We start from the raw sequence: 16089 nt of genomic DNA on the forward strand, positions 1-16089 counted from the left end.
CTCCCTCTCTACCACACCTGCTGTATCTAACTCTGCACCCTCTACAACCACTGTGATTATTATTATCTGACCCTGCTGGTCATTTATGAACATTTGAACATCTTGGCCATGTTCTGTTATAATCTCCACCTGGCACAGCCAGAAGAGGATTGGCCACCCCTCATAGCCTGGTTCCTCTCTAGGTTTCTAATCTCCACCTGGCACAGCCAGAAGAGGACTGGCCACCCCTCATAGCCTGGTTCCTCTCTAGGTTTCTAATCTCCACCTGGCACAGCCAGAAGAGGACTGGCCACCCCACATAGCCTGGTTCCTCTCTAGGTTTCTTCCTAGGTTTTGGCCTTTCTATGGAGTTTTTCCTAGCCACCGTGCTTCTACACCTGCATTGCTTGCTGTTTGGGGTTTTAGGCTGGGTTTCTGTACAGCACTTTGAGATATCAGCTGATGTAAGAAGGGCTTTATAAATCAATGTGTTTGATTGATTGATAGTACCGTGCCCTCTTTCCACTGTGACATTCACACCGGTGTTAAAGACTCTATATATGGTCCTAGTCTGACTTGGGGCCAATTTGGTACACGACCCTTTGTCTGTGAGGTCCACGTTCAGCATGCAGGTCTACAGTCAGGACACGACCCTTTGTCAGTGAGGTCCACGTTCAGCATGCAGGTCTACAGTCAGGACACGACCCTTTGTCAGTGAGGTCCACGTTCAGCATGCAGGTCTACAGTCAGGACACGACCCTTTGTCAGTGAGGTGTGTGTAAACCTGTTTTGTTTCCCCTCAGGTGACGTGCGTAACGATATCTACGTAACCCTGGTTCAGGGAGAGTTTGATAAAGGCAGCAAGTCCACCCCCAAGAATGTCGAGGTCACCATGACAGTCTACGACGAGGACGGAAAGAAACTGGAGGTATTGAGACACCACACACACACACACACACCACACACACACACACACACACACACACACACACACACACACACACACACACACACAGGGATGGAAGGAAAGTGGAGGTACTGACTGACGAATGGATGTTGGTCTCACTGCTTTTTAGACCTCGTTCTGTCCACCTTGCAGTCCATCTGTTGTAGTTCAGCTCTGAGGAAAGTTCTGTCCACCTCGTGGTCCGTGTTCTAGAGGTTTGACCTGCTGTACTTCAGCTCTGAGGAAAGTTCTGTCCACCTCGTGGTCCGTTTTCTAGAGGTTTGATGTGCTGTAGTTCAGCTCTCACTGGGGAAAGTTCTGTCCACCTCGCGGTCCGTTTTCTAGAGGTTTGATGTGCTGTAGTTCAGCTCTCACTGGGGAAAGTTCTGTCCACCTCGCGGTCCGTTTTCTAGAGGTTTGATGTGCTGTAGTTCAGCTCTCACTGGGGAAAGTTCTGTCCACCTCGCGGTCCGTGTTCTAGAGGTTTGATGTGCTGTAGTTCAGCTCTGGGGAAAGTTCTGTCCACCTCGTGGTCCGTGTTCTAGAGGTTTGATGTGCTGTAGTTCAGCTCTGGGGAAAGTTCTGTCCACCTCGTGGTCCGTGTTCTAGAGGTTTGACCTGCTGTAGTTCAGCTCTCACTGGGGAAAGTTCTGTCCACCTCGTGGTCCGTGTTCTAGAGGTTTGACCTGCTGTAGTTCAGCTCTGGGGAAAGTTCTGTCCACCTCGCGGTCCGTGTTCTAGAGGTTTGACCTGCTGTAGTTCAGCTCTGGGGAAAGTTCTGTCCACCTCGCGGTCCGTGTTCTAGAGGTTTGACCTGCTGTTCAGCTCTGAGGAAAGCCAAACCCTGTGATTTAAGAGTGCTGACCTGACTGCTATTTCTCAATGCTTGGCTATCAGCTTACTGTAGTCCATCAATTCTCAAAAAAATACTTTCAAACAGAAATGTCCCTGATTGTTTGTGAACGCCAGACAAATGACCATCCTTCTTTAACCCGTCTCCTCCCCCTTCATCTACATGTCTCCTCCCCCTTCATCTACATGTCTCCTCCCCTTCATCTACATGTCTCCTCCCCTTCATCTACATGTCTCCTCCCCTTCATCTACATGTCTCCTCCCCTTCATCTACATGTCTCCTCCCCTTCATCTACATGTCTCCTCCCCTTCTTTAACCTGTCTCCTCCCCTTCATCTACATGTCTCCTCCCCTTCATCTACATGTCTCCTCCCCTTCATCTACATGTCTCCTCCCCTTCTTTAACCTGTCTCCTCCCCTTCTTTAACCCGTCTCCTCCCCTTCATCTACATGTCTCCTCCCCTTCATCTACATGTCTCCTCCCTTTCTTTAACCTGTCTCCTCCCCTTCATCTACATGTCTCCTCCCCTTCTTTAACCCGTCTCCTCCCCTTCATCTACATGTCTCCTCCCCTTCATCTACATGTCTCCTCCCCTTCATCTACACTGAGTGAAGTGGATTTAACAAGAGACATCAATAAGGGGTCATAGCTTTCACCTGGTTAGTCTGTCATGGAAAGTGCAGGTGCTCCTAATGTTTTTGTCCACTCTGTGTGTAACATAGTAAAACTACCAACGCTACAGTATTACACAGTGCTAGCCAGCAGGCTCCTCCCATCCCATCAATGCTACAGTATTACACAGTGCTAGCCAGCAGGCTCCTCCCATCCCATCAATGCTACAGTATTACACAGTGCTAGCCAGCAGGCTCCTCCCATCCCATCAATGCTACAGTATTACACAGTGCTAGCCAGCAGGCTCCTCCCATCCCATCAATGCTACAGTATTACACAGTGCTAGCCAGCAGGCTCCTCCCATCCCATCAATGCTACAGTATTACAAGTGCTAGCCAGCAGGCTCCTCCCATCCCATCCCATCAATGCTACAGTATTACACAGTGCTAGCCAGCAGGCTCCTCCCATCCCATCAATGCTACAGTATTACACAGTGCTAGCCAGCAGGCTCCTCTCATCCCATCAATGCTACAGTATTACACAGTGCTAGCCAGCAGGCTCCTCCCATCCCATCAGTGCTACAGTATTACACAGTGCTAGCCAGCAGGCTCCTCCCATCCCATCAATGCTACAGTATTACACAGTGCTAGCCAGCAGGCTCCTCCCATCCCATCAACGCTACAGTATTACACAGTGCTAGCCAGCAGGCTCCTCCCATCCCATCAACGCTACAGTATTACACAGTGCTAGCCAGCAGGCTCCTCCCATCCCATCAACGCTACAGTATTACACAGTGCTAGCCAGCAGGCTCCTCCCATCCCACCAATGCTACAGTGTTACACAGTGCTAGCCAGCAGGCTCCTCCCATCCCACCAATGACACTCTCCTCCTCTCACGCAGAGGAAATGACATTCTCCTCCTCCTCTCACACAGAGGAAATGACACTCTCCTCCTCTCTCTCACAGAGGAAATGACATTCTCCTCCTCCTCTCACACAGAGGAAATGACATTCTCCTCCTCCTCTCACACAGAGGAAATGACATTCTCTCCTCCTCTCACACAGAGGAAATGACATTCTCCTCCTCCTCTCACACAGAGGAAATGACATTCTCCTCCTCCTCTCACACAGAGGAAATGACATTCTCCTCCTCCTCTCACAGAGGAAATGACATTCTCCTCCTCTCTCACACAGAGGAAATGACATTCTCCTCCTCTCTCACAGAGGAAATGACATTCTCTCCTCCTCTCACAGAGGAAATGACATTCTCCTCTCTCTCTCACAGAGGAAATGACATTCTCCTCCTCCTCTCACACAGAGGAAATGACATTCTCCTCCTCTCACACAGAGGAAATGACATTCTCCTCCTCCTCTCACAGAGGAAATGACATTCTCCTCCTCCTCTCTCACAGAGGAAATGACATTCTCCTCCTCCTCTCTCACAGAGGAAATGACATTCTCCTCCTCCTCTCACAGAGGAAATGACATTCTCCTCCTCTCTCTCACAGAGGAAATGACATTCTCCTCCTCCTCTCACAGAGGAAATGACATTCTCCTCTCTCTCACAGAGGAAATGACATTCTCCTCCTCTCTCACAGAGGAAATGACATTCTCCTCCTCCTCTCACACAGAGGAAATGACATTCTCCTCCTCCTCTCACAGAGGAAATGACATTCTCCTCCTCTCACACAGAGGAAATGACATTCTCCTCCTCCTCACACAGAGGAAATGACATCTCTCCTCCTCTCACACAGAGGAAATGACATTCTCCTCCTCTCTCACACAGAGGAAATGACATTCTCCTCCTCCTCTCACAGAGATGACATTCTCCTCCTCTCACACAGAAATGACATTTCTCCTCCTCTCACACAGAGGAAATGACATTCTCCTCTCACACAGAGGAAATGACATTCTCCTCCTCCTCTCATTCTCCTCCTCTCTCACACAGAGGAAATGACATTCTCCTCCTCTCACACAGAGGAAATGACATTCTCCTCCTCTCACACAGAGGAAATGACATTCTCCTCCTCTCTCACAGAGGAAATGACATTCTCCTCCTCACAGAGGAAATGACATTCTCCTCTCTCACAGAGGAAATGACATTCTCCTCCTCTCTCTCACAGAGGAAATGACATTCTCCTCCTCCTCTCACAGAGGAAATGACATTCTCCTCCTCCTCTCACACAGAGGAAATGACATTCTCCTCCTCTCACACAGAGGAAATGACAGGCATTTGAAGACTACCTGAGCAGCCTTGTTTATCCACTCTGTTATACCCAGTGGGCAGGAAGCAATGCCAGGTCAACTTGCCCCCCTGTTGTTAACTCGACACATTAACACAACCACCACAAACAATGTTATGATCACCTGCGGCTGTAGGATGACCTTGTTGCTGTCGTAGGTTATCTATCGTACCATTTGGTAGTGCCCGTCTTGACTGCATCAAATCCATGTAAAGAAACAAGATGGCTACATGAGCCAGCTAACTAGCTAGCTAACATCAGCCAGCTAACTAGCTAGCTACATGAGCCAGCTAACTAGCTAGCTACATGAGCCAGCTAACTAGCTAGCTACATGAGCAAGCTAACTAGCTAGGTACATGAGCCAGCTAACTAGCTAGCTACATGAGCCAGCTAACTAGCTAGCTAACATGAGCCAGCTAACTAGCTAGCTAACATGAGCCAGCTAACTAGCTAGCTAACATGAGCCAGCTAACTAGCTAGCTACATGAGCCAGCTAACTAGCTAGCTAACATTGCAAGGCTAATTGGGGATATTTTGCTACGTTCCCCGTCCTTGTCTACGACGACTTCATTCCGTCATTGTAATTCCAATTATAAATCTCCTACTTCCTCTGCACATGGAGCCTCTGACTGTGGTTCCTCTGACTGGCTGTGGTTCCTCTGACTGACTGCGGTTCCTCTGACTGACTGCGGTTCCTCTGACTGACTGCGGTTCCTCTGACTGACTGCGGTTCCTCTGACTGACTGCGGTTCCTCTGACTGACTGCGGTTCCTCTGACTGACTGTGGTTCCTCTGTCTGACTGTGGTTCCTCTGTCTGACTGTGGTTCCTCTGTCTGACTGTGGTTCCTCTGTCTGACTGTGGTTCCTCTGGCTGACTGTGGTTCCTCTGGCTGACTGTGGTTCCTCTGGCTGACTGTGGTTCCTCTGACTGTGGTTCCCTCTCTCCCTCTCTCCCTCTCATCCCTTTTGTCCCTCCCCTCCTGTACTCCCTCCCTCTCTCCCTCTCTCCCTCTCTCCCTCTCATCCCTTTTGTCCCTCCCCTCCTGTACTCCCTCCCTCTCTCCCTCTCTTCCTTCCTCTCTCCCTCCCTCCCTCCCCTCCCTCCCTCCCTCCCTCCCTCCCTCCCTCCCTCCCTCCTGTTCCTCCCCTCATCCCTTTCGTCCCTCCCGTCCTCCCGTACTCCCTCCCTCCCTCGCTCCTCTCTCTCTCTCTCCCTCCCTCCCTCCCTCCCTCCCTCCCTCCCTCCCTCCCTCCTGTTCCTCCCCCTCATCCCTCCCTCCCTCCTGTTCCTCCCCTCATCCCCTCCCTCCCTCTCTCCCTCCCTCCCTCTCTCCCTCCCTCCCCCTCATCCCTTTCGGCCCTCCCCTCCCCCCACCACGGAGGGCATAGTGGTTTACAGCGAGGCCCTGACCCACCGCAGGGATCCACTGTGGAAAGATAATGACTTGTCTGGACCAGTAGCACCAGCTGGTCTCTCCAGCAACACATGTACACACACACACTCACGTACACACACACACCACACACAGACACGCACACGCAGCAGCAGCAGTGGTCAGTTTAACATTTAATTTCTAATTTCTTTCTAATTAAGCAGGGTTTTTTCTGGGGACTTGGGTTGGTGGACAGACTGGAGTTCCTGCTTTATATTAACACAGCCTTAAGCTGATGATACTGGCCCCAGGGCCTCTATAGTTCAGTTAGGAGAACATGGCCCCAGGGCCTCTATAGGTCAGTTAGTAGAACACGGCCCCAGGGCCTCTATAGGTCAGTTAGTAGAACACAGTCCTCTATAGGTCAGTTAGTAGAACATGGCCCCAGGGCCTCTATAGGTCAGTTAGTAGAACATGGCCCCAGGGCCTCTATAGGTCAGTTAGTAGAACATGGCCCCAGGGCCTCTATAGGTCAGTTAGTAGAACACAGTCCTCTATAGGTCAGTTAGTAGAACATGGCCCCAGGGCCTCTATAGTTCAGTTAGGAGAACATGGCCCCAGGGCCTCTATAGGTCAGTTAGTAGAACATGGCCCCAGGGCCTCTATAGTTCAGTTAGGAGAACATGGCCCCAGGGCCTCTATAGGTCAGTTAGTAGAACATGGCCCCAGGGCCTCTATAGGTCAGTTAGTAGAACATGGCCCCAGGGCCTCTATAGGTCAGTTAGTAGAACATGGCCCCAGGGCCTCTATAGGTCAGTTAGTAGAACATGGCCCCAGGGCCTCTATAGGTCAGTTAGTAGAACATGGCCCCAGGGCCTCTATAGGTCAGTTAGTAGAACATGGCCCCAGGGCCTCTATAGGTCAGTTAGTAGAACATGGCCCCAGGGCCTCTATAGGTCAGTTAGTAGAACATGGCCCCAGGGCCTCTATAGGTCAGTTAGTAGAACATGGTCCTCTGTAGGTCAGTTAGTAGAACATGGCCCCAGGGCCTCTATAGGTCAGTTAGTAGAACATGGCCCCAGGGCCTCTATAGGTCAGTTAGTAGAACATGGCCCCAGGGCCTCTATAGGTCAGTTAGTAGAACATGGCCCCAGGGCCTCTATAGGTCAGTTAGTAGAACATGGCCCCAGGGCCTCTATAGGTCAGTTAGTAGAACATGGTCCTCTGTAGGTCAGTTAGTAGGGCCTCTATAGGTCAGTTAGTAGAACATGGCCCCAGGGCCTCTATAGGTCAGTTAGTAGAACATGGCCCCAGGGCCTCTATAGGTCAGTTAGTAGAACATGGCCCCAGGGCCTCTATAGGTCAGTTAGTAGAACATGGCCCCAGGGCCTCTGTAGGTCAGTTAGTAGAACATGGTCCTCTGTAGTTCAGTTAGTAGAACATGGTCCTCTGTAGGTCAGTTAGTAGAACATGGCCCCAGGTCCTCTGTAGGTCAGTTAGTAGAACATGGCCCCAGGGTCCTCTATAGGTCAGTTAGTAGAACATGGTCCTCTGTAGGTCAGTTAGTAGGGTCCTCTGTAGGTCAGTTAGTAGAACATGGTCCTCTGGTCCCCAGGGTCCTCTGTAGGTCAGTTAGTAGAACATGGTCCTCTGTAGTTCAGTTAGTAGAACATGGTCCTCTGTAGTTCAGTTAGTAGAACATGGTCCTCTGTAGTTCAGTTAGTCAGTCCTCTTAGTCAGTTAGTAGAACATGGTCCTCTATAGGTCAGTTAGTAGAACATGTCCTCTGTAGGTCAGTTAGTAGAACATGGTCCTCTTAGTAGTAGAACATGGTCCTCTGTAGTTCAGTTAGTAGAACATGGTCCTCTGTAGTTCAGTTAGTAGAACATGGTCCTCTGTAGGTCAGTTAGTAGAACACGGTCCTCTGTAGGTCAGTTAGTAGAACACGGTCCTCTGTAGTTCAGTTAGTAGAACATGGTCCTCTGTAGTTCAGTTAGTAGAACATGGTCCTCTGTAGTTCAGTTAGTAGAACATGGTCCTCTGTAGTTCAGTTAGTAGAACATGGTCCTCTGTAGTTCAGTTAGTAGAACATGGTCCTCTGTAGTTCAGTTAGTAGAACATGGTCCTCTGTAGGTCAGTTAGTAGAACACGGTCCTCTGTAGGTCAGTTAGTAGAACATGGCTTTTACAGTATAGTGGTTTGATTCCCGGGACCACCCTTATGTAAAATGTACGGATAACTTTAAGTTGCTTTGGATTAAAGCTTCTGTTAAATGGTATTTATTATTATATTTAAATTAACTCTCCGTTTCCACCGTTCTCTCTCTCGCTCTCTCTTTCAGAACGTGATGTTCCCTGGTGCTGGAGACGAGGGCATCTTGGAGTACAAGTCTGTCATCTACTACCAGATCAAACAGCCACGCTGGTTTGAAACCATCAAGGTGGGTCTGTCTTATATCCTTGTGTTTTTGTGTGTGTGTGTGTTCATGTACATGTGTGTACTTTAATTTGAGATGCATTGAGTTTCATTTATCTGTCTGTCTCCTGTCTAACTGTTGAACCTCAAGGTTGCCATCCCCATTGAAGACGTGAACCGAAGTCACCTGCGATTCACCTTCCGCCACCGATCATCTCAAGAATGTAAGTACCAATGTGAATGTTCTGAAGGTATTTTCTGACCCTATTTAACTGAGAGAGTGGATGACAGTGGGGAAAGATGGATAGGGGATGACAGTGGGGAAAGATTGAGAGGATGACAGTGGGGAAAGATGGAGAGAGGATGACAGTGGGGAAAGATGGAGAGAGGATGACAGTGGGGAAAGATGGATAGGGGATGACAGTGGGGAAAGATTGAGAGGATGACAGTGGGGAAAGATGGATAGGGGATGACAGTGGGGAAAGATGGATAGGGGATGACAGTGGGGAAAGATGGATAGGGGATGACAGTGGGGAAAGATGGAGAGGATGACAGTAGGGAAAGATGGATAGGGGATGACCGTGGGGAAAGATGGAGAGAGGATGACAGTAGGGAAAGATGGATAGGGGATGACCGTGGGGAAAGATGGATAGGGGATGACAGTGGGGAAAGATGGATAGGGGATGACAGTGGGGAAAGATGGATAGAGGATGACAGTGGGGAAAGATGGAGAGAGGATGACAGTGGGGAAAGATGGAGAGAGGATGACAGTGGGGAACGATGGAGAGAGGATGACAGTGGGGGGGAAAGATGGAGAGAGGATGACAGTGGGGAAAGATGGAGAGAGGATGACAGTGGGGAAAGATGGAGAGAGGATGACAGTGGGGAAAGATGGAGAGGGGATGACAGTGGGGAAAGATGGAGAGAGGATGACAGTGGGGAAAGATGGAGAGGGGATGACAGTGGGGGAAGATGGAGAGGGGATGACAGTGGGGAAAGATGGAGAGAGGAGGACAGTGGGGAAAGATGGAGAGAGGAGGACAGTGGGGAAAGATGGAGGTAACTTAGATCACTAGGCCACGAGCACAAATTTAAATTCATGGACCACTAGACCACCCTAGGCCATGAGCACAAATATAAATTCATAATTTAGACCACTAGGTTACGAGCCTAAATTTAAATTCATACAATTATTCAGACAATGAATTCATAAATACTAAGCAATTGGCTCCTAACCTGTCCCCAGTCGTCCAAGTCAAGCAGACTGGGTCCTGACCCTACATCCTGGCACTCATAGGGAACAGGAGGCCATTTAGGACACGAGCCCTGGTCATAACAATTACTATACAGTTCACCCTGTGTCACTTTAATTGTGGAATGAAATTCCCCTACATAGATGAGATTCATGTTATTCTGTTGGAATGGCTGTCGTTGGGTCCCGCGCTGGCTGTCGTTGGGGCCCGCGCTGGCTGTCGGTGGGGCCAAGGCTGGCTGTCGGTGGGTCCGCGCTGGCTGTCGGTGGGGTCCGCGCTGGCTGTCGGTGGGGCCCGGCTGGCGGTCGGTGGGGCCCGTGCTGGCTGTCGGTGGGGCCCGCGCTGGCTGTCGGTGGGGCCCGCGCTGGCTGTCGGTGGGGCCCGCGCTGGCTGTCGGTGGGGCCCGCGCTGGCTGTCGGTGGGCCCGAGCTGGGAGAATTGCCTCTAACTGCTCATTTGTATGTTGGGAACGGCGTCCGCCTGGCTGAAGGGACTCCATTCTAAATGTATGTATTTATTTTTGTTAGTGTTTTTAATGTTTATGGGTGTGGAACAGGGCTGAGGAAGCCTGTCCTGGCAGCCTTGTTGCTCCATCTGCTCGCCTCATGGTGTATTATCGGTTAGTCCAGCCAAGAGGAGCTGGGAGAGGCGGCCGTATGCAAAACGATCAATTAGCAGGTCCAGACAGCCTGGAATGAGGGTTGTCTGTTTGAAACGTGCTGTATTTAGGCTGAAGCTATCCGTCCTCTCATTCAGCATTGACACACACACACACACTGTTGTGGGCTTCAGCAAAGACTAATCCTCTAGCACGGTTTACTTCTCATACACTTAGCCAGCCAGTCGGTCAGTCACTCAGTCACTCACTCAGTCACTCACTCAGTCACTCACTCAGCCAGTCACTCAGCCAGTCACTCAGCCAGCCAGTCACTCAGCCAGCTAGCCAGCCAGCCAGCCAGTCACTCAGCCAGCTAGCCAGCCAGTCACTCAGCCAGCTAGCCAGCCAGCCAGCCAGTCAGTCACTCAGCCAGTCACTCAGCCAGTCAGTCAGTCAGTCACTCAACCAGTCAGCCAGTCACTCAGCCAGCCAGCCAGTCACTCAGCCAGCTAGCCAGCCAGTCACTCAGCCAGCTAGCCAGCCAGCCAGTCAGTCAGTCACTCAGCCAGTCAGTCAGTCACTCAGTCAGTCAGCCAGTCAGTCAGTCACTCAGCCAGTCACTCAGCCAGTCACTCAGCCAGTCACTCAGCCAGTCAGTCAGCCAGTCACTCAGCCAGCCAGCCAGTCACTCAGCCAGTCAGTCAGCCAGCCAGTCAGTCACTCACTCAGCCAGCCAGTCAGTCACTCAGCCAGCCAGCCAGCCAGCCAGCCAGCCCAGCCAGCCAGTCAGTCACTCAGCCAGCCAGCCAGTCAGCCAGCCAGTCAGCCAGCCAGCCACCAGCCAGCCAGTCAGTCACTCAGCCAGCCAGTCACTGCAGCCCAGTCAGTCACTCAGCCAGCCAGTCAGTCAGCCAGTCAGTCACTCAGCCAGCCAGTCAGTCACTCAGCCAACCAGTCAGGCTGTGCCCCTGCCCAGTCACTCAGCCAGCCAGTCAGTCACTCAGCCAGCCAGTCAGTCACTCAGCCAGTCAGTCAGTCACTCAGCCAGCCAGTCAGGCTGTGCCCCTGCCCAGTCAGTCACTCAGCCAGTCAGTCACTCAGCCAACCAGTCAGGCTGTGCCCCTGCCCAGTCACTCAGCCAGCCAGTCACTCAGCCAGCCAGCCAGTCACTCAGCCAGCCAGTCAGTCACTCAGCCAGCCAGTCAGTCACTCAGCCAGCCAGTCAGTCACTCAGCCAGCCAGTCAGTCAGTCAGTAACTCAGCCAGCCAACCAGTCATTCACTCAGCCAGCCAGTCAGTCACTCAGCCAGCCAGCCAGCCAGCCAGCCACTCAGCCAGCCAGTCAGTCACTCAGCCAGCCAGTCAGGCTGTGTCCCTGCCCAGTCAGTCACTCAGCCAGCCAGTCAGTCACTCAGCCAACCAGTCAGTCACTCAGCCAACCAGTCAGGCTGTGCCCCTGCCCAGTCACTCAGCCAGCCAGCCACTCAGCCAGCCAGTCAGTCACTCAGCCAGTCAGTCAGTCACTCAGCCAGCCAGTCAGGCTGTGCCCCTGCCCAGTCAGTCACTCAGCCAGTCAGTCACTCAGCCAGCCAGTCAGTCACTCAGCCAACCAGTCAGGCTGTGCCCCTGCCCAGTCACTCAGCCAGCCAGTCACTCAGCCAGCCAGTCAGTCACTCAGCCAGCCAGTCAGTCACTCAGCCAGCCAGTCAGTCACTCAGCCAGCCAGCCAGTCAGTCAGTAACTCAGCCAGCCAGCCAGTCATTCACTCAGCCAGCCAGTCAGTCACTCAGCCAGCCAGCCAGCCAGCCACTCAGCCAGCCAGTCAGTCACTCAGCCAGCCACTCAGCCAGTCAGTCAGTCAGTAACTCAGCCAGCCAGCCAGTCAGTCACTCAGCCAGCCAGCCAGCCAGCCAGCCACTCAGCCTGCCAGTCAGTCACTCAGCCAGCCAGTCCCTGCCCAGTCAGTCACTCAGCCAGCCAGTCAGTCACTCAGCCAACCAGTCAGTCACTCAGCCAACCAGTCAGGCTGTGCCCCTGCCCAGTCACTCAGCCAGCCAGCCACTCAGCCAGCCAGTCAGTCACTCAGCCAGTCAGGCTGTGCCCCTGCCCAGTCAGTCACTCAGCCAGTCAGTCACTCAGCCAGCCAGTCAGTCACTCAGCCAACCAGTCAGGCTGTGCCCCTGCCCAGTCACTCAGCCAGCCAGTCAGTCACTCAGCCAGCCAGTCAGTCACTCAGCCAGCCAGTCAGTCACTCAGCCAGCCAGTCAGTCACTCAGCCAGCCAGCCAGCCAGTCAGTCAGTCAGTAACTCAGCCAGCCAGCCAGTCATTCACTCAGCCAGCCAGTCAGTCACTCAGCCAGCCAGCCAGCCAGCCAGCCACTCAGCCAGCCAGTCAGTCACTCAGCCAGCCAGTCAGGCTGTGTCCCTGCCCAGTCAGTCACTCAGCCAGCCAGTCAGTCACTCAGCCAACCAGTCAGTCAGTCAGTCACCAGCCAGTCACTCAGCCAGCCAGCCAGTCAGTCACTCAGCCAGTCAGTCACTCAGCCAGCCAGTCAGTCAGTCACCAGCCAGCCAGTCAGGCTGTCCCCCAGCCAGTCAGTCACTCAGCCAGCCAGTCCAGCCAGCCAGCCAGCCAGTCAGTCAGTCACTCAGCCAGCCAGTCAGTCAGCCAGTCAGCCAGCCAGCCAGTCAGTCACTCAGCCAGCCCTCAGCCAGCCTCAGTCACTCAGCCAGCCAGTCAGGCTGTGTCCCTGCCCAGTCAGTCACTCAGCCAGCCAGTCAGTCACTCAGCCAGCCAGTCAGTCACTCAGCCAACCAGTCAGGCTGTGCCCCTGCCCAGTCACTCAGCCAGCCAGTCACTCAGCCAGCCAGTCAGTCACTCAGCCAGCCAGTCAGTCACTCAGCCAGCCAGTCAGGCTGTGCCCCTGCCCAGTCAAGTGAAATCCATAGATTAGGGTCTAATGAATTTATTTAATTGGACAATTTTCCTTCTTAGAACTGTAATTCAGTCAAATCCTATAAATTGTTGCAAGTTGCGTTTTTAAATAATTTTCCTTCAGTATAGTTACTTGCCTTGTCTTTCTGGCTCAGGTTGGATGATTACCTACCTGAGGCATGTTTGATGTCTGATATTTCCCATCCTGCCCTATTCACCTGTTGGGGACGATGTTATCATTCATTGTATAGGAGGTATGGGAGAGAGAGAGAGTACATTTCAGAGGGTTCATTCTAGGTCAGTGAACAGCTGAGATGTACAGGTTTCTGGACAAGATAATCCACTGACTCCCAGCTGTTTTAATCTGTGACTCTGTGTTGGTGTCTGATGGAAGTCATTGCGTAGTGAATCCACTCCTCTCCTGATTCTGCAGCATACATACCGTAGTCCTCTTCTATCTTTCTATTGGTTGTCTTCCAGTCCAGCGAGCAGAGCGATTATTCACCGCGCCAGGCTACGGGCAGAAAACCAATAAGTTGATTTATACAGATTGAATGCACCAGATGCTCCCGGTGAATCACGTTCCTGAACGTCACGTAAATTTGAGCTTGTTGATCTGTGATGGTGATGTATTCGGTCCCATCCGGACACAGCCGTTACTCTCCTCTCGGTTTATATAGGACCCACACGGAGGCTGCTTCACAAATACTGTTCTATTGTCTATGTGTTACCCTCAGGGTCTGGTCTGAATATACAGTGTGCTGACATCATTCTCCCTGGGGGATAGTGTAGCGAAGATGTAGCGAGAATACACTCTGAATATACAGTGTGCTGACATCATTCTCCCTGGGGGATAGTGTAGCGAAGATGTAGCGAGAATACACTCTGAATATACAGTGTGCTGACATCATTCTCCCTGAGGGATAGTGTAGCGAAGATGTAGCGAGAATACACTCTGAATATACAGTGTGCTGACATCATTCTCCCTGGGGGATAGTGTAGCGAAGATGTAGCGAGAATACACTCTGAATATACAGTGTGCTGACATCATTCCCCCTGGGGGATAGTGTAGCGATGATGGAGAGAGAATACACTCTGCCATATGGACTGGATACAACACAATTATTGCAGTTCAGATTATTGGACTCCTAGGTGTCCTGAATGAGGATGGGATTGTGTATGATTCATATGTGTTGTGTTCTGGTTGTCTGGTTCAGTGGGCGGGCCTCTAACTGGTTGTCTGGTTCAGTGGGCCTGGGCTCTAACTGGTTGTCTGGTTCAGTGGGCGGGGCTCTAACTGGTTGTATCCTTTCCTCCCCCTGCAGCCAAAGACAAATCGGAGAAGATATTCGCCCTGTCGTTTGTGAAGCTGATGAGGTACGATGGGACGACCCTGAGGGACGGAGAGCACGATCTCATCGTATACAAGGTATGTAATATACAGGGTAGGTAATATAACACCACCTCATCGTATACAGGGTAGGTAATATAACACCACCTCATCGTATACAGGGTAGGTAATATAACACCACCTCATCGTACACAGGTAATATAACTCCACCTCATCGTATACAGGGTAGGTAATATAACACCACCTCATCGTATTCAGGATAGGTAATATAACACCACCTCATCGTATTCAGGATAGGTAATATAACACCACCTCATCGTATTCAGGGTAGGTAATATAACACCACCTCATCGTATACAGGGTAGGTAATATAACACCACCTCATCGTACACAGGTAATATAACACCACCTCATCGTATACAGGGTAGGTAATATAACACCACCTCATCGTATTCAGGATAGGTAATATAACACCACCTCATCGTATTCAGGATAGGTAATATAACACCACCTCATCGTATTCAGGATAGGTAATATAACACCACCTCATCGTATACAGGGTAGGTAATATAACACCACCTCATCGTATTCAGGATAGGTAATATAACACCACCTCATCGTATACAGGGTAGGTAATATAACACCACCTCATCGTATTCAGGATAGGTAATATAACACCACCTCATCGTATACAGGGTAGGTAATATAACACCACCTCATCGTATTCAGGATAGGTAATATAACACCACCTCATCGTATTCAGGGTAGGTAATATAACACCACCTCATCGTATTCAGGGTAGGTAATATAACACCACCTCATCGTATTCAGTATAGGTAATATAACACCACCTCATCGTATACAGGGTAGGTAATATACCACCACCTCATCGTATTACACATAGGTAATATAACACCACCTCATCCAGGGTAGGTAATATAACACCACCTCATCATATACAGGGTAGGTAATATAACACCACCTCATCAGGTAATATAACTCCACCTCATCGTATACAGGGTAGGTAATATAACACCACCTCATCATATACAGGGTAGGTAATATAACACCACCTCATCGTATTCAGGGTAGGTCATATAACACCACCTCATCGTATTCAGGTAATATAACACCACCTCATCGTATACAGGGTAGGTAATATAACACCACCTCATCGTATACAGGGTAGGTAATATAACACCACCTCATCGTATTCAGGTAATATAACACCACCTCATCGTATACAGGTAATATATCACCACCTCATCGTATTCAGGGTAATATAACACCACCTCATCGTATTCAGGGTAGGCAATATAACAGCAACTCATCGTATTCAGGGTAGGTAATATAACACCACCTCATCGTATTCAGGTAATATAACACCACCTTATCGTATTCAGGTAATATAACACCACCTCATCGTATACAGGGTAGGTAATATAACACCACCTCATCGTATACAGGGTAGGTAATATAACACCACCTCATCTTATTCAGGGTAATATAGCACCACCTCATCGTATAACACC

At 50.7% G+C, this 16089-nt stretch overlaps 1 protein-coding gene across 1 annotated transcript in view; it reads left to right on the forward strand.

Moving 5' to 3' along the window:
• LOC135570124 (dedicator of cytokinesis protein 1-like) overlaps window positions 1-16089 on the forward strand; it is a 157868-nt gene that overhangs the window by 29516 nt on the left and 112263 nt on the right. Inside the window, 4 exon segments of the mRNA XM_065016192.1 lie at window positions 783-907; window positions 8347-8445; window positions 8572-8644; window positions 14532-14635. Of these exon segments, the coding sequence (XP_064872264.1) occupies window positions 783-907; window positions 8347-8445; window positions 8572-8644; window positions 14532-14635 (401 nt within the window).

This window comes from Oncorhynchus nerka, unplaced genomic scaffold, assembly GCF_034236695.1.
Source record: "Oncorhynchus nerka isolate Pitt River unplaced genomic scaffold, Oner_Uvic_2.0 unplaced_scaffold_1087, whole genome shotgun sequence".
Lineage (NCBI taxonomy): Eukaryota > Metazoa > Chordata > Actinopteri > Salmoniformes > Salmonidae > Oncorhynchus > Oncorhynchus nerka.